Here is a 25,517-nt window from a genome sequence, read left to right on the forward strand (position 1 = left end):
CACTAATATTAATGATTTTGTTTAATGTTTGTTTAATAATTTATGTACATCAGGTCTTGATTTTTCTGCTCCATTCATTTCAAGGTCTGTCCCAGTTATTAACACAACTCCCAGTATCAGACAGCAAAGAACAGAATACAGGAAGGCAGAACATAGATGGAAAAAAACTAATCCTCAATCAATCAACCAATCAATTGTTATTTATATAGCGCCAAATCACAACAACAAAAGTCATCTCAGGGCACTTTTCACACAGAGCGGGTTGAGACCCGGGGTTAATTTAAAGAGACCCAACAATTGTGGGTAACAGTGGTAAGGAAAAACTTCCCTTTAATGGGTAGAAACCTCAAGCAGAACCTGGCTCTTGGTGGGCAGCCATCTGCTTTGACCGGTAATCTTGAAATTCATCATCTCCATATGAAGGAGTTATTGCTTGAACTGGATCAAACTATTAAAGGTGTGCAAACGGCTTACTTTTCGGACTTAATTAACAGTAATAGAAATAACCCCAGCTCACTGTTTAGCACTATCAACCATCTTGTAAATCCCTCTTTTCTTGCTATTCCTGCCTCACCCTCAACTGATTGTGGAAACTTCTTACCTGTCTTTGTCGGCACAATCGATGGTCTCAGATTGCATTTTACCCCTACTGTGATACCTTCCACTCCATCCAGTTGTCATCCAATTCTACTGTCTGAATTTTCTCCTATCTCCCTCCAGTCCCTTTTAAACACTGTAGCCCATATGCGTCCCTCCTCCAGGTCTTGATGATCTCCACTAAATTTCTAAAATCCATCCTTCCTGTATTAGGTCCCAGCCTACTCTCCATTTTTATTCTCTCTCCTCTGGCTCTGTGCCTGATTATTTTAAAACCGTCCAGCCTCTCTTTAAAAGAAACCCTCTCTCTACCCAGTCCAGTTAGAGATTATAGACCGATCTCCAAACTTTCTTTCCTGTCCAAAATTCCTGAAAAAAGTATTACTAACCAACTCCTAAAGCTGGTTGAGGATCATAAAATCTTTGATAAATTCCAGTCCAGCTTTTGTCACAAACACAGTACTGAGACAGCACTATTAAGAGTAACAAATGACATTCTCATGCATGAAGATGAAGGTCAATAATCATGTATCCTCTTTAGCTCCCCTCCAGTACGGAGTCCCTCAGGGTTCCGTCCTTGGGCCATTCCTGTTCTCCTTGTACATTCTCCCTCTGGGTCATTTGTTCAGCCATTTTCAAGAAATGTCATATCACTGTTATGCCGATAATACTCAGATCTACTTCTCTGCCAAACCTAATAACTTCAACCAACTATGCTCCTTCCATGATTGTTTAGCCGTTACCAGGGGCGGAGCTATACTCTCAGCACAGAGGGGGTCAAGCATTCTCAAGGGGCTTCTCTAAAACAGTCATTTAAAAATTCACAACTGTAAAATAGCTGATATATCCTATCCATAATCACAAATTGTTATTGAGCCAAGCAAGCCTATGTCTAAGGAAACATACTGTGAAGCCACTGTGAGACAAGCTTGTTCTGAAGAACAAAAAAGAAAACAGGTTGCCAGCAGCGTTCAAGTGTTTCAGCACTGAGGACCACATGTGGTGCTCTACATACACTGATTGATGAATGGTTCAGCACCACCACCTATAGACAGCAACAAGCCAGGTGCTCTGTCTCAGTGCCACATCTTTCTTATACAGGAATAACATAAACATAAAATAGATACAGCGGTCTACAACACTACACGGCCTATTCAAATACAAAGTGGACAGTCTGCAACACCACAGGCAGTGACACAGACAGATGCTGAGATGCAGTAAGCATGGAGTTAAACAACAGATAAATCTAATATTCTGACTGATTTCTTCATAACCAAAATTTAAGTTAATAAAGACTAATTATGGATGTTTCACTCACCAGTTGTCCCTGCTTAGACTGCTGTAGTTTAATGTAATGTTAGTCCATTTGTGTATTTCTGAACAATCTGAACAGTTTAACAAACTTGTACATATCACGGCCCTTTTTAAAACTTCATCCTCCTCTCCTTCATGCTGGAAAACCTGCCAACTACTTTGTCCTTATCAGTGTTTATGTCCCGCTCAACACACAGCAAAGTGAGGTTGGATAGTTTGGCCTCAACCACGCACGAGCACAAATAGCCTCTGACGGCTGAAACTTTGTCTGGCAAGTTTCATTCACCACAAACCTAAAAAGATGCGAATATCTCATATTTTGGAGTTAGTCATAAACTTTGAATCGCTGTTTCTGCAGTCTTCACTTCCTACAGAGTCAACGAGCAGAAATACGGACAGCACCACTCTGTCATTGCAACCCACATTGTGATCAGAGGGGGGATTACACCCATAGTGATAAGAACTACCATAGAGAACTACCATAGAGATCACCAGTCACTCTGCTTATGGCCGTTGACCAAAGAGTGGATGACTCAAAATTTCCTCTGTCTAAACCCTGAAAAAAGTTCTTTTAATTGGTCCTGATAACTTTGTCACTGCAGCTACTCAGTTTATTGGTCCACTTAACCCAAACATTAAATCCACTGCTAAGAATTTGGTATCTCTTGGTATCATTGACCAAGATATCAGTATATGACATTTGACCATCATGTTAATAAGCTTGTCCAGTCCTGTTTCCTTAAGTTAAGAAATACTGCAAAAATAAGACCTATATTGTCCCCTACTGCTCTTGAACAATTAATCCACACCTTCATTTTCTCCCAGTTAGACTACTGTAACTCCCTCTAAACCTGCCTCAGTCAGTCTTCTTTAAAACGTTTACAGTTAATCCCAAATACAGCCGCCAGACTTTGAAACAGAACCAGCCGTAGGTCCCTTATTACCCCTGTTCTGGCTTACCTCCATTGGCTTCGTTTAAAATTCAGAATCCACTACAAGATCCTGCTGATTACATATAAGGCACTTTTTGACCTTGCCCCTCGCTACATTTCTGACCTCCTTGTTCCTCATTCCACTTCTCAACCTCTACGATCCTCAAACCTCTGCCTTTTATCTATCCCCTGCATATACCGCAAAACAAAAGGTGACTGTGCATTTGCAGTCTCAGCCACAACTCTGTGGAATCATCTTCCACAATCTATTGGATCTGCCGAATTTTTGGACTGTTTTAAACAGTGCCTAAAAGCCCATTTATAGCCTTTCTATAGACCTCCCTTCCTGTTCCCATGTCTTGGTTCATTTCAGCCTAGAAGGAGAAGTGTATACCTGGCCTGGTATTGGGGCTCTCTGTCAGACACTAACAGATTTCTAGGAGGAGAGGAGATCTCTTTAACATATAATGATTTCGCTGCTAATAATAATTTACTGTGTTGTTGTTATTATCTTACCCAGTGATTAGACACACTGTAAGTTGGTACTCATTCTCGCTCTCCCGCTGCATTACTCATATGTAGTAGTGCACTCTTAGACAAACCTGACAACCTAGCTGATAGGCAGGAGGTAGCATAGTAGTCTTAGTAACTCAACACCTATGGTAGTACTTTTGAACAGTTAAATGGCACCAAACCAATAGGGACGGCATTTCATTGGGCCGTGGCCTAGGCTCCTAAGTAGTGCCCACATTGGCACCCCAGTCCATCAGAACCAGCTAACAATTGTGATGGCTCATTAATGTGTCCAGATGATAGAACTACGCTGGCAGTATAATGCAACTGTAGATGATTGGGATTGCTGTGTAGAAGTGTATAAATAAGGTTATAAAGTTCCAGTTTCATCAGCACAACTGGCTGCATTGGTAGCGCAAACAAGAGTATGTACTGTATCAGAAAATAAAGCAGTAACAATTTACACGGATTCAAAATATGCTTTTTCAGTTGCATATGACTTTGGTAAAATCTGGGAAAATCAAAGCTTCATGACAACTGCTGGAAAACCAATTCAGAATTCTGATCTAGTTAAGGATTTTTGACAGCTATAATGTTGCTATTTCAAATTGCTATAGTGAAGGGCACAGGACACTTAAAGGCAGATTCTGACATAGACACAGTCTTTAAAAGTAGAATGGGAGGCAGAGCCTTCAGCTATCAGGCTCCTCTCTTGTGGAACCATCTTCCAGATTCGGTCCGGGGTGCAGACACCCTCTCTATGTTTAAGAGTAGGCTTAAAACTTTCCTTTTTGATAAAGCTTATAGTTAGGGCCGACCAGGCTCGCCTTGGACCAGCCCTTAGTTATGCTGCTATAGGCCTAGACTGCTGGGGGACTTCCCATGATGCACTGAGCTCCTCTCTCCTCCTCCTCCTCCCTCTCCGTCTGTATGCATTCATGTAACATTAATGCATGTCACTAACTTTGCTTCTTCCCCAGAGTTTTTTTTGTGCTTTCACATCTCACAGGAAACCCTGGGTTGCAGGCCAAGCCTTTGCAGTCCTTCGCAGTCCTGTTGGCATCCTTCCCTGGCTATTACTACTGCTGTTGCTGCTGTTATTGTTATTGTTATGATTGTTTTTATTCTGTTAATCTCTTTTGTTGTGATTGGTGCTATATAAATAACAATTGATTGATTGAAGATTAGTTTTTTTCCATCTATGTTCTGCCTTCCTGTATTCTGTTCTTTGCTGTCTGATACTGGGAGTTGTGTTAATAACTGGGACAGACCTTGAAATGAATGGAGCAGAAAAATCAAGACCTGATGTACATAAATTATTAAACAAACATTAAACAAAATCATTAATATTAGTGAAATGAGGAGGGCAGTTGGCCAGACTAGAGAAATAGCTTGAAAATAAAAGATTATGGACAGCACACAGTGAAGACTTTACACTCAGAAATCCATAAAAACACACAAACTCATGTTTTTCTTTTACCCACATCCCCTTTATTCATTTATTTTTTTGGTCTTTGATGCTTAAACAAAAATATAATAAAGATGAAACAGCACCACAGCAGGTCTCAGTGTCATTAAAGCCACATGTTTAGTTCAGTTGAAGTCACAGTTAACATTTCACTTGAATCTACTGATAATCAGCATGTTGATGGACTTTCCCTCAGACTGAACATTAAAACCTTTTTGTGGCAAACCTTCTCTCAGGGCTCAAGAGTGACTTTCCTCCATAAATGAGACTGAACTGAGAATGATCTGATATTCTGTTACAGGCACAAGCTGATGATGGTCTCCAGGCTGCTGTTCACCACAAACAAGCCAGAGTAAATACAAAAGAAATAGAAAAGAGGAAGGTTATACTATGGTATGCATGACTGTCTCTTATCTAACCAGTGCCATCAGGATGGAATAAATGTCCTCCACTTCTCTGAAAAACTTTACTGACACTTCAGAGCACAACATCTCCATGAGCTTTGGATCCACTGTGTCTTCCAGGTCAACTCTATTCAGGTTTGAGTTTTTCAGGTTTTCCAGATAATCAATAAACTTGCTTTTTGGACCAGGACACTGGTGTCCTATTCTTCACTTCTGATACAACATCTGACAGCCTTCAATACTCAGACTTTTTGGATGATGCACATTCTTTTTGGTGGAAAAACTCCATTAGATAGTTTTCATTAGTTTAATACAGAAACCACAATAAATGGAAAGTAAGGCGTAGTGAATTAAACCCTTTAAAACCCTTCATTCGTCATTGTTTTAGTCAGTGCACACAAGAAAGAAAACATTCACTTTGGTCACCGTAAATCCTTCCATGTCTACATCCCTGAGTTACTTTGTATCAATCATCAGTTGTTTTTCATTATTTGAGAGTAAATTGAGATTCTTGTTATTAAAGTGGTTTGTCTCTCAGAGGGGAAATGCTGTTTCAGCTCTGATCTCAGTTCCTGGCTCATCACTGTTACCATGAAGTGTTTGGTTGAAGTACAACAAGCTGCTCAGCACTCAGATGATTCTTTGAAAGATCGCTTCATTGTTAACGGTAACCTGTCATAATATTTGACGATGGTGATTAGGAGTGTAGATGCACTGAGGATGTAATAATTTGGTTATAATATGTTTGCCTTCACCGTAACAATAAGTAGGTTATTTAAAAAATGCTTAACTGCAGAAAAGTTGCTCCAATGTTTTGGGTCTGAATAATCACAGAACAGTGAGATCCTGTATGAAGGAGGTGCAGTCTGTGTGATATGAAGACATGAACCTGATTCAGATCAACCGTTCTGTTGCTGCCTGTTTGGTCTTTTTAAAGTGTAAATCACTGAGGAAGGCACAGCAACATGTTCTGCAGAGACGTTCCATCATAGATTTACTCAGGTTTGTTACTGACACATGATCCACGCTAACATGCTCAGAGCTGATGGGGGCTGAATGTCCTTATTCACACAGTTCATGTGAGCTGCAGATTGTTTCCTGCTAGACCGACTCAACTCTTAACTTTAAACTGGACTGAATCGGCCAATCAAAGCTGGAGGAGGATCAGGAGTGTTTAGTTATCACAGCTTTGTGCTAGCGTGGCTTCATTAGCAATAACAACTGAGCTAATCTTTTAAGGAAACGTGGCTCTTGATCAGGATGAAGCAAAAGTCTGGAATCATGCTGAAGGTCGACAGTCTGTAGGTCCGTCCGAGTTGCCATGGAAACAACCTGAGAAGACAACCAGAGGATTAGTTATCAGTCCCTGCTGTGTGATGCTGATGTCTTTTCTCCCAAACTGCAGTGCAGTGACATAAATCAGCATTTAGCTTTTACCTAATTAGTCCAGGCCATGGTGATGAAGGCTGGGTTTACATCCTCATATGTAGTCCTGACAGATCTGCGTCCTCTCTTACCTCCGCTGCAGCTCTGAGACAAAATTCAAGACAAAGACACAGATGAAGATTTAGATTTCAGTCAGTCCTACACTGATATTAGTTGACTGGAGCTTCTGATAGAAAGAAAACATATATGACATACTGAAAATAATAATAAAATATAAATACTTTAGTTGAAGTCAGTCAAAATGTACTGGGACATGTAACCACTGAAATCGAACATGGTATTGATCATCTGAGATGTGATCGACCCATCATGAGAACATGTATTTAATGAAGTGTGTTCAGACGGCAGCTGTTCTGCATGTATCTGTGAGTAGATTTGTGAAGCAGGCGTACCGGGGCGCAGGTGCTGTTCTTCTTCTTCACACACAGGTTGAGTTTGCAGTGCAGGTAGACGTCACCAGACTTCCCAGAGAACTGGAACATGTTGAAGGAGAAGTAGTTGGATGTTCCCAGTCCGTTAGCCTGCACCTTCACCGTCTGGTCAGCAGGGTTCGAACAGCTGCTCAGAAACAAGAAAACACACCAGATGTTAGAAGCTGCATCAGCATCCCCAGAATCACAGATTCCCCTGAACGTCTCGTCTGCATTTGACTCAGTCTGAACGCACGTCTCTCTGCTGAGAGTTAGTGACAGTTTCTATTTTATGGACTCTGACTCTGATTCTGCTCCTTGATTCTGGCTCTTATTATTCTTTGTTTTTGCGCATTAAAAAGCACAACTAAAAATGGTTAAAGATTTGACACATATACAAAGACATTCACATATATACAAACACACTCAGACCTGCATAGACTCAGCTATACATTAATCTAAAGTAAAGGTGTGTGCAGATGAGAGGTATGAAGCTAAAAGCTTATACAAAGAGGTCTCCTAAAAACAAAATAAACATAATTACATTTATATAAAAATAATCAGGGATGGAAAGGCTACTGAGAATGAAAGAAAAATAAAGAGGCAAAAATATTATATGTAACAATTTTTGTCATTGCAGTTGTCCAACAGTCAAACACTGTACTCTGGAAGTTACCAGTATATGTTTGAGATGTTTTGTAAAAATAAACAGAGATAATGAGTAATGGATTATGTGTAAGTACCGAAGCAATACTAGCTGCTGGTTTTGATTCTTAACGAATCATTTTAGCAAGAAAAATGTTTAAAACCAGACTAAGACTAAATTTTTATTCATTAATAAAGAGATCATTGGGTCTTCAGTGTTTCTTCATCCATCTCTGAAACACCTGAATTCTGTCACAGCTCAGCTTCTAGTAATGAAAACATGACATTTTATTGTGAAGCAGCGATAGCTTCCTGTATCTTTAGTCACTGACGTTAACAATTGTTAACCCCTGAAAACATGCTAACATGAAAAGCAATCGCAAAGAGAGGGATTGACTACACTTTGCCTGACTTTTGAGCACTGGCTGTGGTTCACCATACTGTAAACACTGAAGAAGAAAATACACATCTGGGTAGAGACTTGATAATCAAGTGATGTCTGGGAACAACTCCTTGATCAACAAGATGCCAACTGTGTGTCTTTCCTGCCTTTGACCCCTGCTGATTTGACCTTTTTGATCCTGTCGGAATGCAGCGCCCCTCTTGATTTCACCTACCTGAGAGCCCCCCCCCCCCCCCCCCCCCCCCCCCCCCCCCCCCGCAAGCTCACCGCATTTCTGGAATGCTATTAAATCATTTCCACCACAGCAAACTTTGAACAAGGACTTGAGTGATTTTCTTCAACAACACTCTGTTGTCTGTTAGGTAACCGACAGAGTCGAGGTAAGTGTGGTAGGACCAGACTTTGCTTTCAGTGGTCGATAAGTCGAATCAGAAAGCAGGATTCTTAATGAATCCTCGCTTCTTATTCGTATAGAACTGACTGAGAAATGTCAAAGCAGCAGTGAAAAGCTGCAGACTGGCTTCCACCTCTGAGTCTCTCACCCCTTAATGATCAGGTCGTATCTCAGACTCCCGCTGGATGACGCTTCATTGGTCGCCCAACAGGAGTCGGTCACCACAGCGACGAGTTTGTCATCTAGCCCGTCCGTCTTCAGCTCCACCCAGATGGTCTCCTCCAGTTGGATTTCTGTGCTGGACTCCACAGCTTGAGTGCGGCCAGCATCAGTGTAGGCCTTCATGGTCAGAGTGTATTTCCATGCTCCAGATACAATCTCCTCCACCACAGAGCTGCAGAGCACACACACACACACACACACACACACACACACACACACACACACACACACACACTTCAGCACAGGCCTCCAACAAGCTTAAGTACAGTGAAACTCAAACTTCCCGTTTTAAATTCAGTTGTAACATTTTCACTTCACATTCAGCAGGAAACATGAATCCTTAATTTTTCAGCTGAGAGTCACTTAAACTGTGCACATGAAAATCAGTGAATGGTGAATGGATTAAGTCATATTAAGAGGGAAAACAGCTGAATTTGATCCCAAAGATCCATGATTCAGCATTTCATAGCTTTATTTAAAGGTGCAATATACGACATTCAGCCCCACTAGATGTCAGCAAACAACTATTTGCTATGTAAAGATATAATAGAGTATTTATGACAGTGAACCACTCCTGTTGAACCACTCACCTGTCTTTGATTTTGAAGGCCACGGTCTCGATGTCTGGCTGGTTGTAGAAGCAGGAGAAGTCGATGTTCACTTGGTCATGACGAGTGATGGGGCCAGAGCTGTCCCGATTCATGATGGCGTTCTTGTACACGACTTGTTTGCTGTCGGCCTGCAGGGTCACAGGGATTCAGACAGTGTTACTGCAGGTGAGGTTTCAGGTGAAGGTAACCACGCATTCATCTTTAGATTTCACCTGTTGTTTTGTTTGTTCAGATCCCCATTAGTTATTGTATTGTATTGTACAGAAACTGTATTGTATACTGTAACGTCTGACACTGTTGAGGTGTTGACTGGCTGTGTGTCAGAATAAGCTTCATAAATCCCCAGTATTTCAGGGAACAAAGGAGGTGGCGGGTCTTGACCACGCCCCTGCAGTCACACATGGATCACAAACTGGCTCTGACTGGAGAGTCAGTAAGTAGAGAAGAGAAGCCCACCTTGACCACCGTCCCACAGACGTTGCTGCTGTTGAAGCTGAAGGTCACCATGTGGGTCTTGCTGTCCTGCTGACCTCTGCAGTTTGGGTCATTGAGGTGTAAGGCAGAGTAGTCGATGCTTTTTTCCTCCAGGAGACAACCAACCAGAGTAAGTGAAGCAGAGCTTTGGTTGCAGACGGTCGGCTCACCTGTACAGCAGGACAGACGAGGAGTAAAACAATAAGGGAACATGTGAACATGTACGAGGTAAGACACATTAGAATTATTGCTGAAATAGCATTTGTCCCATATCATATAAACAACTTCACCAAATCAATGTGTTTATTTTTTATTTTATTCTACTATTATTATAGTAACTAACTGACTACTACTCCATCTGTCTTTGGCTGCAGATTTGTGGTGATGTGTGTTCATGTCATGACGCTCTGAACCATCCAGACATTTCCTGAAGAAAAGCCTTCTGTGTGTTGAGCTGCTGTTATCACATTTAACTGTGATTGGCTCAGCTGTTTCAGACCTATGAGAGCAGTGATGTGACTGGCTGAGAGAGTATTTAATAATCATCACACCTGCTGATCTCTATTCACCTTCATTCAGCCCTTTTGCACATTGTGCTGCAGCACATACATGAACCAAAACAGCAGGTGCACATAGAGACGCCTACACTGTCCGTGTGCCTAAGACCTACCACCCTGCAGTTGTTGTTGTACTTGTGTGGTTAAAATAGCACATCACATTCCACTAATCAATACTTTTTTAATAAAATTAATAATCGATCCAGTGTGTGAAAGTGTCTGTGGTTGTTATGAACCAACAGAGAATTCTCACTTAATGTGACAGTATGTCAGATGCTGTATTTCCAGCTCACAAAATAAATTCATGTTTTCACATGTAAACTATGATATTTAATGTCATATTGTGTCATTTCACGTGTGAGACGGGTCTCCTTGTTCAGTCTTCATACCAAAAGTGTTTGTCGATCTGTACTTGGAGCCAAAAATGGCCCGACAGTAGCAGCTGGTTCCACCACTGATGTCCTCAGCACAGAACTCATGAGCACTGCAGAACTTGTCCTGACAGAAGGCCCGGGGGGAGGCTGAAAGATCAAACAAAGATCAATACTTACTACAGTCAGTCAGTAAGATAAACAGGAACAACAGCTGATCGGATCCTGACTCCTTGTGAGCAGTTTAGTAACAGCGTGCATGAGATTATCACACAGCTCAACCAAACTTTGTTCTTTATTCAGTCAAATATGAAGAACACTTTGTCCCGTCTACATCTGGAACACTGTAGACAGAGAAGGCGGCCATTTCACTGTCCAGAGAAGATCTGATCTGATCACATGCACTGCACCTACTGCTTCTATTTTTCATATTTTACTGTAAATCTGAATGCAGGTCTTTACTTGTAGTAGAGTTCTTGATTCCTGTTCTGTCCTCACTGTTATCTGGGCTCATCTTGTCCTATCATGCCCTATAAAACATAACTGAATGACAGTAAAGGACGGTCTTACGGCAGCTGGCCTTTGACCTCCAGTCCTCCAGCGTGACTTTGCTTTGCAGGCTGCAGGCTCTGGCGTAAGCCTCCAGGAACTGGCAGTTGAGACCGTCCACTGCTGGGTATTTGCACAGAGTGTTGGTGCAGGCGGTGATGAAGGGCTCGGGGTTGGTGCGCTTGTGGCAGGAGGTGAAGGGATCCTCCTTCAGGAGATTACAGCTGTCATGGGAGAGAGAACGATCAAGTCCAGTCAGACAGAAAGATAAGGTCAATGATTACTAACATGAAGAGCAAGACAAAGGTTAGTGTTATTGGGTCTAATAACAGGACAGGTGTTGTGTAGACAGATTGACACAAAAACTCTGTTCCCCAAATAAAAAGGTGTATAATCTGAGTTCAGTTGTGTTTGGCTTCCAGCTTCATCCCTGCTCACATCAGACAACATGAAACATGAACAACATGTTCTTTTTCTCACAGATCAACGTGTGATGAAGAGTAACTCTGGTTGTTTTATAGATCAAAGGAGAGTTTGATGTGTGTTCAGGTGTGTCTCTGCTCACCGTTCAGTCACTGTCTTGCAGTTGATCTGACTGTCAGCAGCTTCTTCGTGCTCATCCTCACAGCTAGGGAGAGACAAACAGCATAAGTCAGGAGTGTTACCCAGGCCTCACTCCTTCCTATAAACACACACAGGCACTACTAGTATACATGCAGCCCAGTGATGAGGCAGCAGTCAGTGACGTGGTCTTACTCGTCGGAGCTGTACGCCGAGACCTTCATGTCACCCAACGACCGGCTGGAGTCGCCACATAAACCCCACAGGGTCTTTCCACTTGGTCCTGGACAGTTTGAGGAGAGAATGTGATTCAGATCAATAAATTGTCGGACTGGATGCACACGGCTGCTCACTAAAGGACAGCTGTCAACCACTGATTCATACAGTCACAGTATGATCACATCTGAACGTACAAACAGAGCAGAAAGCAGACCAGCAGCTCCCCGTCCTTCTTAATGCCAGCTGTCAAGTGTCTTCAGTCATAGACCCAACCTCAGCAGCATCGGGCCATATGCTAACAGATATGCTAATATTAACCAGCACACGTTTTCTATTAATCTCACCAAAACAAAAATCTCTTAAAATACAGACTCAGCATACAGTTTCACCTTCAGTCAACTGAAACGAATCAGGATCCTTTCATGGAATTTTGCAGATAATGAACTCAATAGTTTGCTGTACATGAACTGATGAAACAAAATGAAATTCATCCTCAACAAAACCAAAATCACAAGAAACACATCAAGGCCTCAGTAACCAGCGTGCACATAAGGACCTCAGACCTCTCTGATAACTGTAATGTATGATTCTGTGCAGTAATCTCCTTTGATCTGAAAGTTGGGGCTTATTCCAGATTTCCTCTTTCCACTGTTCTTTATAAGTCTTTGAGAGCTGCTTTTATTCCCTCTGTGAAGCATATATTTTTATAAAACACAATAGATATTTGTTAGACATGGATCCAAACTGAAATATATCGTTCACTTTACTGACAACCCCCCCTCCCATCCCACTGTGCAAAGAGATACAACATGTTGAAGACAGAATACAAGCTTATTTCTCTTGGTCCTTACATGTCCGAAACTGCTTCTCTTTCTTGTGGTGTGCCGCAAGGTTCCGTTTTGGGTCCTATTCTCTTTGCTTTATATATGCTCCCCCTAGGGCAGGTTATCAGCAAATTTAGTGATGTTTCCTATCATTGTTACGCTAACGATATTCAGCTCTATGTACCTTTTAAGCCTGATAACCCTGATAAACTGTCTGTGCTGCACAACTGTCTGACTGCTATTAAGGTCTGGATGTCAAACAACTTCCTACAGCTTAATATTGACAAGACAGAGGTTCTCATTATTGCTTCTGACAGTATAGCTCCCAAGGTAGCTAAGAGTTTTGGGTCCCTTTCATCAGCTGTTAGGTCAAATTTAAGAAATCTTGGTGTCATATTTGACCAGGCTTTGCGTTTTGATCAGCATATTAAATCATTGACCCGTACATGTTTTTTCCATCAAGTCCATCGTATCACAACCAGAACTAGAAATGATCGTCCATGCATTCATTTCATCCCGTTTGGACTATTGTAATTCCATTTTCATTTGTCTCAGCAAAGCATCTGTGAACCGGCTACAAATGGTCCAAAATGCTGCTGCAAGGCTGTTAACCAGGTCCAGCAGGATGACTCACATCTCTCCTATTTTAAGTTCTTCGCAGTGGCTGCCCATCCATTTTAGGATTCCTTTTAAGGTTCTTGCTATTACATATAGAGCCCTACAGGGACAGGCTCCTGAGCACATCATGGACTTATCCATCCCTACGTCGCCAGTAGGTCACTTAGGTCGTCCAACCAGGACCTACTGGCTGTCCCTCGCTCGTGGCTGAAAACTAAAGGTGATTGTGCCTTTGCATTTGTGGCTCCAACGCTCTCTTCCTGTATATATACAGTCAGCAGTCTCTATAGAAGCTTTTGAAAAACTATTGAGGACCCATCTTTTTAAATTGGCTTTTCTATCTTTTTGAGTTGTCTGATCGGTGTGTGTTACGTGTAATGATCATTTGTTCAAGTGTTTCTACTTGAGGTACCTTGCTGCCTGTGTTTTTTTTTTTGTTTTTTTTTTTAAATTTGAACTTGTGGCATATGTTTTTACTCTATGTATGTTTTTATGGTCTTATTTTTAACTCTTATTCCTGTGAAGCACTGTGTGAATTTCATTTCTGTGAAGGTGCTATACTAAATAAACTTATTATTATTATTAAACAGAGAAAAATGTAAGAAAATGTAAACAGAGTTAGTAAAGCACATAATATAAACACACAATATAAATGTAATATAAACATACATGTACAGCATATAAACATCTAAACATAATATAGACAACACATACTAAATTTACTTTGTGCAAAGAAACATGGGTTGTTCAAGTTGATGCCATGCATTCTGGGTTTACTGCACCATACGGCCAAATTCTTTTTTGTAAATCAATCAGCATCATCAGCGTATAGCAAAATAATGTTTCAGTTTGAAAAACAACATTTGTAAGAAAGTTGTTCATTCTTCTCATATGGAGACAAACAGAGAAAAAACTGGCTGCCGCCTTCTTTTATCCATGTAGGACGTGTTTTTCTGTACCTGTCATGTGGATCTGTGCTGTGTAGCCATCAAAGAAGATAGAGGTGTTGTAGTTGGAGTGCACCAGCTTGGCTGTGACTCCAGTTTGGTCCTTAGAGAGCTGCACACCATGATGCTCCACAGGCGTGCTGCTGAGGCTCAGCTTTGTGTCGTTCAGCTGCATCACAGCAGAGGGACAAAGTGGAGGAAACACACCATCAAACATGACAGCAAGCAGTGATCAAAAGTAACAACCTACATTTGAATATAAATTACTTGTACTTTATTCGAGTATTTAAATTTTTTCTACTTCTGTACAATTCAGAGGGAAATATTGTACTTTATACTCCACTACATTCATCTACAGCTTTAGTTGCTTTTCAGATTAACACTTCACATGAAATAAGATGAGTCTGTTAATTTTGCTGTATTAGTTAAGATTAAAACAGCAGTTCTATTAATATAGCAGTAATATTTCTGTACTTTTACTTAAGTAGGATTTTAAATGCAGGAATTTTACTTGTAATTAAGTATTTTTACATTGTGATATTTCTACTTTTACTTAAGTAAAGGACCTGAGTCCTTGTTCCATCACTGGTAACAAGGTAATTCAAGCACAGACTCTTAAAACAGCACCACAGGGTCCCTGAACACCTAGCACAGGTTAGCTTAGCTGCTAAGTTGACATAGCTAACAGTTAAACCTCTGCCAAAACATTCTCAACATGAATAAACAGCCAACTTTCCCACCATATATATGACCCTCTGCAATAACTCTACACATATGTCCACTTATTACACATTTTATGCTCGCTTATCCACAAAAATACACAAAATGACACATTGTTGACAGGTTTCTGTCCAGCCTTTCCTCTCAGCACTGCAGTACAACATGTGTGACAGATGTAAGGTTACACTCCCTGTTGTGGTGTAAGTAGGAAACACTGTCAACTCTCATGTGAACCCTTACACACCATCCAGGTCAAATCTGACCCGCTTTTACATTTGAGTGCAGTAATAACACCCTAAACACTTTTCTTTCAGCCAGATATTTTATGACTTTTCTCAAAGTGAGAATATATAAAAATGATCAAATTTCACAACTTTTCTATTTTTGTGCAGCTGATACTCATTTTTATACAAACTGTAGAGAGTGTTCTGCGTTCAATTTGACCCTTATTTATTCAAAAATCAATTTTTAAATATGTTCTTCACATTCAATAACATTCATTGAAATTATGCTGGCTGTTATGTTCTCCGGTTTCAGGTAACATAGGACCTTAATAATATATTGTGCTTGTGAATGTTTTTGCTACATAACAAATAGAGTAAAACTTAAAGTATACACTCTTTCTGCAAGCTTCATTCAGGATTAAAAGTAAAGTCAGTGATTCTAATCCAATACACTTTTTGTCAAATTCAGCAAATATCTCCTCAAGGTCCGCTAACTGTCCATTCTGTGTGTGGACTGAAAAAAAATGGTGTCCATACGCAGCCCTGGCTCTGTAAATGGGCATGTAAACACAGTGGCTTGGAGCGAACAACACAACACTACTCTGGCCAATCAGCAGCAGGGGGTGTTCATGCTTATGCACAGGACAGGGGGAAGTCATCACAGCAGCTGTCTGTATGAGGATGTGACAGTCTCCTATCTCCAGCACCCATTGCATGGTGGGGGAGGGCCGGTGAACTGGAGAGAGAGGCCGTGGCCAATTTACATAGAAAGTGTTTTCTCACAGAACAGATATGCTTCCATTTTATTAAATGTATCAATCCACACTGAATCTCAGACAGTCTTATGGAACTCGCACAAATATCCTGCCATATATATGTTTTCAACTTATTAACCGTATCATGGAAACTGGAGCACAGTGAATATTTGTGAACTAAACCACAACGTCAAACAATAAGCGTTTGAGTAAACAGGACTTTTTTACCTCAGAACATTAACGCAGTGTCTGCATATACCATGGTGTTACTTTGGAATAAAATGAAATAAATAATATGTTGGGGGGTGCCTCTTTTTATGAACTTCTTGTCTTGGCTTGAAAGGATGCAGACGAAACAAAAAGATCAAATGATGACTGCTTTTGGCACATTAATGGAAAGCAGCAGCACAAAAATAGAAACTTCAACCCACAGTAACAGCTGAATGTTCTGAACACTGACGAGATCCAACAACCAGGAGGATGTGAGGAGGACTCTGGATCAAAGTCCGTCACTCGCTCCAAGTGAAACTGTGGCTGTAGATAACTTACCTGAACCCTCCCACCTTGTCCCAGGTGAAAGTTAACGCCTGGGTTATTCAGATGTAGGATCACATGGTCCAAAAAACGAACATCTTTACGACGGCGGTCCTGGAAGACGGCCTGCAGGTGGACGCCTGATTCTGACATCAGAGTGTACGCACAGCGATCCGGGACAGAGACAACTTTACCGCCGAGATCGATGACAGTGGAGCCGGTTACAGTGCACGTGGCATTCAAGACACATCTGACAGAGGTTTGGGACAAGTAGCATCATCAGCATGATGAGACATTTGGAAATGACTGAGGAACAGCAACGGTGACATGAAAAGATGCTACTGATGTATGGGATGGAAACTACTCACTGACACTGAGCTATGACACAGAACTAAATGATGACAGAACAGAAAACTGCATTCTGTTAGACATATGAATTAAATATATTTACTGGCCGTCGCCCTGGCAGATCTCTCCGGAGCCACAAGGAGTGGTGTTGAGGACTGCTGAAGCATTACAGGTTACAGGGGAGTCTTCTGATTCACATTTTCCCGTTTTTGGTAGAAATAGAGCACCTGTAAAAAACTCAGATTGCTGAATCGTGTACAAACTCTAACAGTAACTTTATAATGTCGTTTGGCTTCGAGGACCCCTGAGGGCCCGTTTAAATAGTCAGTTCATCCACATTACAAAGCAACTGATTTTATCATATCTGTCCAGCCGTGTGAGATTTCTGCCTCCACTCTGATACAATGGAGGTGAATGGAGTTCAGTTTGTGGTTTGTAGTTGAACTGAAACTACTCCAGTGTGTTGTGTGGATGGACCCTGTTTGTGGAAAGAGACGTTGCTGTTGAATGTTTTAAATGTCTTATAATGCTGTCAGCATCACAAACTGAATGATCTGCACTGTGTTCGGTGGAGGCAGAAATCTCAGACAGAGAGCTCAATACCTGGACAAATAAAACCAAAACTATCTGACTGGTCAGATTCCACCAGAGGGAAGAGATGAAATACGACTGTTTGTAATTTGGGTGAATTGGTCCTTTAATAATTATTTGCTCTGCTAACCTGAGTGTCTGCATCCACTTATGTCCGTGTAGTTTGTGTGACCTGGGATCATTTTCCAGTCATCCACTTTAACATCATCGACCTGCACAATGGCCTCCTACAAAGAAGCGACATCACAGAGGTTACTGTCACACACTGACAGGACAGAAGCACAACACGTGAAGATATGAACAAAACTTTGTGGACAAACTGAACTAAAACTGTCTCGTCCAAATAAAGCAACATGTCTGTGAAGTGTTCAGAGCTTTCACGGTTTTGTTAACATCCTGGATACTTTCTTATTTTTCTTAAAAGTCTTTAAACATAAACCAGCCTCTCCAAAAGCATCAAAACTCCATCTGAATCACTTCCAGTCAACTGCTGGAAATGTGTGTGAGTGTGTGTGTGTGTGTGTGTGTGTGTGTGTGTTAACTTGTCCCCAAACATATCAAACATATACCTACCACAGGACTGGATGACCAGGCTGAATACAATCTTGCAGATAAAGCTCCTTGTTCACCAAACTGTGCGAAGTAGAATACACCCTGCAAACATAAAACAGGAGATTCAGACACTGTTAGGAAATAACATCTTAAATCTTTAAGAAAAGGCTTTGACTGATTTGTTATAAGAGATATACAGATGGACACTGATGAAACTGAACAACACTCACCGCCCGGCTATTTCCATTCAGTGTAACCACGTACGCCTCGCATGTTGATGAACCTGTGAGTTGAGGCAGACCTCTATGATAATGGGATCCTGGTCTATATGTCCTTTGGGCTGTATCCAGATAACCTCTGGTGACTGCTCCCTTAGGTAGCAGAATACAGTCGTTTTTGCTTCCAGGCCTGTACGGGCCTTTGAAACAAAATGCGACGTTGCTGTCCGTCAAGTTCACCTGTTAACATCAGAGATACACAACAAATAAATCAACAACACTGATGAAGGTGAATGTGTTCTGTTCTTCTTTCTCTCTCTGGATGTCTCTCTGACGTGGGCTCGAATCCCAGCGGGGACACGGACAGTCTGACACACACCAGAGGCCTGAACCATGAAGCAGGTTCAGCTTAGTCTGGCTCTCTTTGGTCAGCTGCTTCACTGGATAACTGCTATCATGAAGCTGGAAATCAACAAGCTCTGTTAACTTTGGTTTTCCAGCTACGAGTGAGTTAATGTGAAAGAAGTGGGGTTGTTAATATTGAGTGACATCATCAGAACCATGAATGAAGTACTTAATATGATATGAGATGAAACCAAACACCTGCAGGAGAATTTGGTTAAAGCAACAGCAAAAAGTGAAAATCAAAGGAAACAATATAATCACATGACCACAATAGAAGATGTAAAAACACTAGAAATAATTCCCAAATATTATAAGACTACAGCTTAAAGTAAGTAAGTAAACTAAGTATTTTAGTTTTTTTATCAGATGATGAACTAAGTATTGTGAGTATGTGATGCAGTAATAGTTTAGTAGTAGTAATAGTAGTCTCACTTCATGGTACAGTACCCTGGTGAAGGCTATCACACACACACGCACACACAAACACACACACACACACACACACACACACACAAACCAACACCAGGCAACAGACAAAACCTGCTGTGGATCCGTGCAAACAAATCAACCAACAGGACTTGAAAAAGCCTCTTAAACCAACAGTTTCCAACGTGCACAGAAATCAAACAGCCTGAGTCTCCATGTTCGCTGCCGATGAATGAAATCAAAGCTTCAGACAGCAGGCGCTGCGCTTGTGTTTGAACTCTGAGGTCCACATGTTTCATCAGCACGTTGCTTATCAACTGTGAGCACAACCAAGATCTCACTATTGATCCTTTCACATGTTCCCACTGTGGCCTCAGCTGAAGACAGAATGAGAGATGATCACAGTCACTGTCAAGAGTTGCTGAGACAAATAAACCAGGATAAAGTTTCTGTCATGTGGCTGGTTCATTGTGCTACATGACACTTCTGTAAATGGACTGTGTGTGTTTACATGTGACCATGTGTTTGATTACATGCTGCCACGTTGGTCAGGCCCCACATTCATCACATTTCTGATAATTACACTCAGACTGCTCTTAAAAGCAAACTGAGTAAAAAGGTTCACTGACAACAAAGAATAAGACACTTTCATCAGTGACAGCTTACATACATATAGCTGAAATACAGCATTTAATAAAGTTCAAAGATAAGCCAGATCAGTGTTTTGAAGGCGATACGTCAGTCAAGCAACAGTCTGGACCACGGACAGCTTCAGGAGGAGGGAAGGAGAGAGAGAGAGACTTATTTAGGCTATTGCTGTCTATAATATTTACAAAGAAACATTTGAAAAATTAACTCATCACTTAGTGAGAAATTTTTATTGTCATAGCCAGTAAAAATTTTAGGAGGGTGTTTTTTTACATGTATTATTGTCTGAAATCTTATTTTTGTAAAAGAGAAATCTGCTTCATGACGGTACGTGATCGGGATCAGCAGCTAAGTCTGACAGACGGAGGGGACACTCAGATTTAATGCAGAAATGATGAGAGGCTGCTGAACTGAATGCACGGTTAGGATGTGCGCTCCAGCAGCAACACTGCACCGACCGCATGCTGAGAATTGTTGATCTGACATGAATCTGTGCACAATAATTACACAGAGAACAGAAGCACATGATACATAAACACACCCTGAACATGTCCATCAAGCAGGTTAAGTTGCTCCATGTTTCACACGCACTTTTAAAATGACGAGACATCAGATTTGAAATAGATTTGATATATTTTTATATCATTCACTGCAGCATTAGAAGTGTTAATACTTATTTATCAAGACCCCCCAAACTCAAAATTTTGTTGCTTCCAGGGGAGCTCAGGCCTCTTTCTGGGGGAGCTCAGGACTCTTTCTGGGGGAGCTGAGCCTCTTTCTTTTTGAAGCCAGCATCTAGGGGCCGTCGGTGGCATTGCACTGTAAGGTACTGCTTTGGCTTCAGACTGTAGGCGCAGTAGTTACCACTGACGTGGAACATCCTAACAGAAGTGTGTTGGAGGTAACAGCTCACAACAAAGCAGCAGCTGCTGAAGAGCTAAAACTGCCTCACAGTGAACGATGCGCATTTTTTTAAACATGTTTTCCATCGTGACCAATGACAAAGAGTCATTGTAAAACACGTGCTCTCCTCTGTCTCTGTGCTGCAGCCATCTACCATCTACTCTGAACCAACTTCACAGACCTCTAACATTTAAGAGCGTCATGACGTAAAAAAGAGAAATAAATGTAAAAAAAAAAATGTTCATGTGCTTTCCATAAAAATGAAAGTATAAAAAAACCTAATTCTAATAAATAATGTTTAATACTAACTTTACTACAAAGAGCTCTCTGCTTAACTATCTCACTGAAAACAAAGTCTGCAGGACATTTTTTCTGCCCTGAGTTGTGTCTGCAGGCTGCATACAGCCCCAGCAAATGGTAAATGGACTGCATTTATAAAGCACTTGTCAACCTTCACAGACAAAGCGCTTTATGAGTTTTACTTCTCATTCACACACACACTGATGCCGGCTTGACCATCGGGAGCAACTTGGTGTTCAGTGCTTTGCTCAGAGACACTTTGACACATGGACAGGAAGAGCCGGGGATCGAAGCCCCAGCCCTGCTGGTGGTCGAGCCGCTCTGCCTCCTGAGCCACAGCCGCCTGTTCATAACAAACAGTGTCATCTGAGAAGCAGAACCAACAGCAAAATAAGTTATGCTCATTGCTTTGAGCTCACATTAGTAACGGAAGGAGCCTCAGATGAACGTATCAATATTTTGATCAACTCAGATCTTTTCTCAGGACAGTCAAAAAACAAAGTTCAGAGAAACTGCAGGAAGAAAAATCAACCTGAAACAATAAAACATGTCTCCTCGTGCATCCTCAGTGGAAATGACGCTTGTTTTAGAGCATTTTAAGTCAAAAGAAGTTTGATTTATACATTGAATAGTTTCTGAGTAAAAGTGAAGCATTGTTACGGACACAAAGGATCAACGAGGACAAAGACATACAGCTGTTCAAATGTGACGATTCATCATACTCACATATAGAGTCTTGTAAACTTGTCCATAAAAGGCAACGGGACATGCATTGATGTTTGCTGTAGCATTAGTTGTAAAAGTAACTCGTGCAGCTGCAGAAATGGAGACATGATGAGAGTCAGTTAGTGAACTGAAGTCAGTCAGCAGGACAACAGGAAAAGCTGCAGATACTAATGTTGAGGAACAAAGAGCTCTAAGGAGCCCACAGCAGCCACGTAGACTCACAGATCAACATGTTTGGTCCATGATCACGAACAAGCTGGCAAAATGTTTACTAACTAGTCAGCTGGACAATGACCTTCCTGCCTCAGTTCAAATAATTCTGTTGTTCCTCAGAGTGTCAGATCATCTGATATCTGTCAGGTCTGCTGACATCCCTAAACTCATGGTGCAGGTAGAGTTTCAACATGGCTGCCGTGGGGATGAAGTCATGTGTGTTCTTACCTGACACGTGGCTGACTGTAGCCAGGGAGAGCAGCAGCAGCAGGAGGAGCATGTTGGAGGAGACCAGTCAGCTGACAGAGAGCTGGAGGACACACAGTCACATGTCACTGATATCCCATAATTTCAATGTAGTTCAGTTCAGTTGACTTTATCTCAGACCATGTGTCACAGTAGAAAAAGATCACATTTCCAAACATGAAAACATCCATCACACATCACATAAATACACAGCACAGCAATCATTCAGTCTGTCCTCTGTATGTATAACAGGACATTTATTAAAAATAGATACAGTAAATACAACTGAGACACAGCTGAAGCATGACAAAAATAATAATCTTATAAAATGTAGAGCTTTTATCACTGTCAGTAAATCAGCCAATAATATTGTTACAGGGATAACACTATTTCTTTTACTTTGCTGGAAATATAATACAATATAATATCTTCTATGTGAGTATTTAAATGCAAATCTCCTCTGGCTTTAATTCTCTTATCAGTATTATGATCTATTATTATGTTGCTCTAACACTTTGGATCTTTAATGTATGCATGCATGTAATTGTTAAAATATTCATTCTATTATTTATTGTTTGGTAAGACAAATGGTTTTAATGATCTGTGTCACACCAGACAGATTTGATTCCTGGCTGGTGTGTGACAGTTATTCCAAAGAATTTCTCTGTGAGGTGAGAAATCATGAATATAACAAAGCTTCCCAGAGAGAGGAGCTTGCTGCTGAAACTTGACAACTACAGTATTTACAGAGATAAAGTAGTAGTAGTTACAGCTCCTTCCAAATATTAAATCACAAACCAACTGAAACATCTTCTGCGGAATAAAGAAGCACACAGGTTTTTTTCAACCGTTTTACCTTTGAAATAAGATTAAGATTCAGAGTTCAATCCTTGGAAGAAGCAGAACATCTTTTGAAAGATCATAAGCGACACTGTAACATCTTCACACATACAGTCACATCCTCATGACATCATGGTAAGAACATCTCAATTAAATATTTCTTTAAAAGTTAGTTTATATATTTAGAGCTCTTTCAAACTCACCTGAACGCTTCTATTTCACAGCCTGCTAGTTTAATAATGTATTTTTTTTTAGAGTGAATGTGTTTAATATGCAAATTAGAATCTCCAATCTCCAAACATCACTGTCTCTGTTAATAAAAGGTGTTTTATAGCCTGTACAAGTTGTTCATTATTTATATTCTCAAGAATATGTGGCTGAGGATATTTAATATGAAATCATCATCCTTAAAACAAAGTCTTCCTCAATTAATATTGTGTGTGTCTGTGTGTAAGTAATTAAAAGTAAACAAAAAAGTAAAAGTAAGTAAAGTAAAAAAAGCGGACTGTCTTCGTCTCCATAGCAACAGTGGATGACCTGGAAATGAGAACAGGTTGAGCAAACAGTTCCTGTGTTCAGAGAGACGAGTGGTCAGATTGTCTTACCTTATGGAGGCTTTTATGGCCAGACGGGAAGAAAATGTTTTCTTATGAGGTTTTGGCACCGAGAGATGCAATATTCAACTGCAATGCTCCCCTGTCACACTGCAGCACATATTTATAACGATTCCATCTAGGCAAACTGGTTTTACTGCATTCAATGTTTGTGGGTGGGTTGACTTATACAGATGTTGAGGTAATTATCCAACTTATATAATGTCAATAAATTAGATATAGCACTTGTTTGTGTATTCATACCTATAGCTAATTTGACCCCATTTTAAGTTTCAAAAATACAGTATAGTTAAGAAAAAAAGGAAGGAAGGAAGGTTTATCAGTCATTGAAGAACATTTGATATGTCAGCTGAATGCATTAAAATTTTGCAAATTTTTGTAGATTCATGGCTTAGATGACAACAACCTCTCCCAAACTACCTCTCCCCTCCTCCCTCTGTCAGCCTCACCACATTATCCACATTAACTGTAAGAGGACAGGATGAATGACATATAATATACTATAAAATTATATATTATCCCACTAGAACACTGTGCTCCCAGTATGCAGGCTTACTGGTGGTTCCTACAGTGTTTAAAAGTAGAATGGGAGGCAGAGCCTTCAGCTATCAGGCTCCTCTCCTGTGGAACCATCTTCCAGATTCGGTCCGGGGTGCAGACACCCTCTCTATGTTTAAGAGTAGGCTTAAAACTTTCCTTTTTGATAAAGCTTATAGTTAGGGCCGACCAGGCTCACCTTGGATCAGCCCTTAGTTATGCTGCTATAGGCCTAGACTGCTGGGGGACTTCCCATGATGCACTGAGCTCCTCTCTCCTCCTCCTCCTCTCCATCTGTATGCATTCATGTAACATCAATGCATGTCACTAACTTTGCTTCTTCCCCGGAGTTTTTTGTGCTTTCTCATCTCACAGGAAACCCTGGGTTCTGGGCCGAGCCTTCGCGGTCCTTCACAGTCCTGTTGGCATCCTTCCGTGGCTGCTGCTATGTCATTGTCAATATTGTTATGATTGTTGTTATGATTGTTGTTATTCTGTCCCCCCTTCCTCCCCCTTTCCCTCTTTCTTTCTCTCTCTCAACCCAACCGGTCAAAGCAGATGGCCGCCCACCAAGAGCCGGGTTCTGCTTGAGGTTTCTACCCGTTAAAGGGGAGTTTTTCCTTACTGCTGTCGCCAAGTGCTGCTCATGGGGGAATTGTTGGGTCTCTGTAAATTAAAGAGTATGCTCTATGTGAAAAGTGCCTTGAGATGACTTTTGTTGTGATATGGCGCTATATAAATAAAAATTGATTGATTGATTGATTGATTGATAATATTACATTTACATTATTATTCATGTTCATGTGTGCAGCTGCTCTTTCTCTGTGTCGAAGTTTGCATGAGGGCAGCATTGAACTCCTTCACACACACACACACACACACGCAGATCAGCCTTTACAACATTCCTGTGTGATGTTGATCATTATTGAACCACTCCCTGCAGTCATAATTAAATTACCCAGCTATGAGGCCTTGCAGAAAAAAACAAAACAAACAAAAAAGCCCTCAGGATACAATGTTGTTCAGTCATTGAAGAACATTTGATAGGTAGGCTGAGTGAATGTAGCATAACTGTTTTAACTGTGCTTTCCATTCTTTTTAAACTTCAGTCACTGATTTGATGTTAGGAATATCATTCATTTTATTGACATTTAACATTTGTTTCCAGGGAGACATTTTTGGGTTCATAATAACTTTGCTGTTGCTGCTTATTTATTTTTGTTGTATTAAGACTATAA

General features: G+C 40.9%; 1 protein-coding gene across 1 annotated transcript; it reads right to left on the reverse strand.

Annotated features, from left to right (window-relative positions):
- Window positions 1–6,019: 6,019 nt before the first annotated feature.
- On the reverse strand, window positions 6,020–22,322 carry LOC121907631. Its single transcript, XM_042427299.1, has 18 exons — window positions 22,271–22,322; window positions 21,830–21,918; window positions 18,434–18,661; window positions 18,225–18,305; window positions 17,782–17,878; window positions 17,164–17,287; window positions 16,728–16,962; window positions 14,492–14,648; window positions 12,067–12,154; window positions 11,876–11,938; window positions 11,332–11,534; window positions 10,780–10,911; window positions 9,816–10,003; window positions 9,339–9,487; window positions 8,675–8,920; window positions 7,067–7,232; window positions 6,666–6,758; window positions 6,020–6,560 (listed from the first exon to the last, which is right to left on the reverse strand). The coding sequence occupies exons 1-17, from the start codon at window positions 22,320–22,322 to the stop codon at window positions 6,666–6,668; spliced, it is 2,391 nt and encodes a 796-aa protein (XP_042283233.1). The 3' UTR covers window positions 6,020–6,560.
- Between the last annotated feature and the right edge of the window lie 3,195 nt (window positions 22,323–25,517).

Source organism: Thunnus maccoyii, chromosome 11 (assembly GCF_910596095.1).
Source record: "Thunnus maccoyii chromosome 11, fThuMac1.1, whole genome shotgun sequence".
In the NCBI taxonomy this organism is placed as follows: domain Eukaryota; kingdom Metazoa; phylum Chordata; class Actinopteri; order Scombriformes; family Scombridae; genus Thunnus; species Thunnus maccoyii.

What these genes read in the sequence shown, in the direction of transcription:
- LOC121907631 (XM_042427299.1), bottom strand. Translation starts at nt 22,322, where the DNA reads ATGCTCCTCCTGCTGCTGCTGCTCTCCCTGGCTACAGTCAGCCACGTG. An exon ending in TGCAAGACAGTGACTGAACG is followed by an intron (nt 11,535 to 11,875) that starts GTGAGCAGAGAC and finishes CTCCCATGACAG; the next exon opens with CTGTAATCTCCTGAAGGAGG. An exon ending in TACGACCTGATCATTAAGGG is followed by an intron (nt 7,233 to 8,674) that starts GTGAGAGACTCA and finishes GTTTCTGAGCAG; the next exon opens with CTGTTCGAACCCTGCTGACC.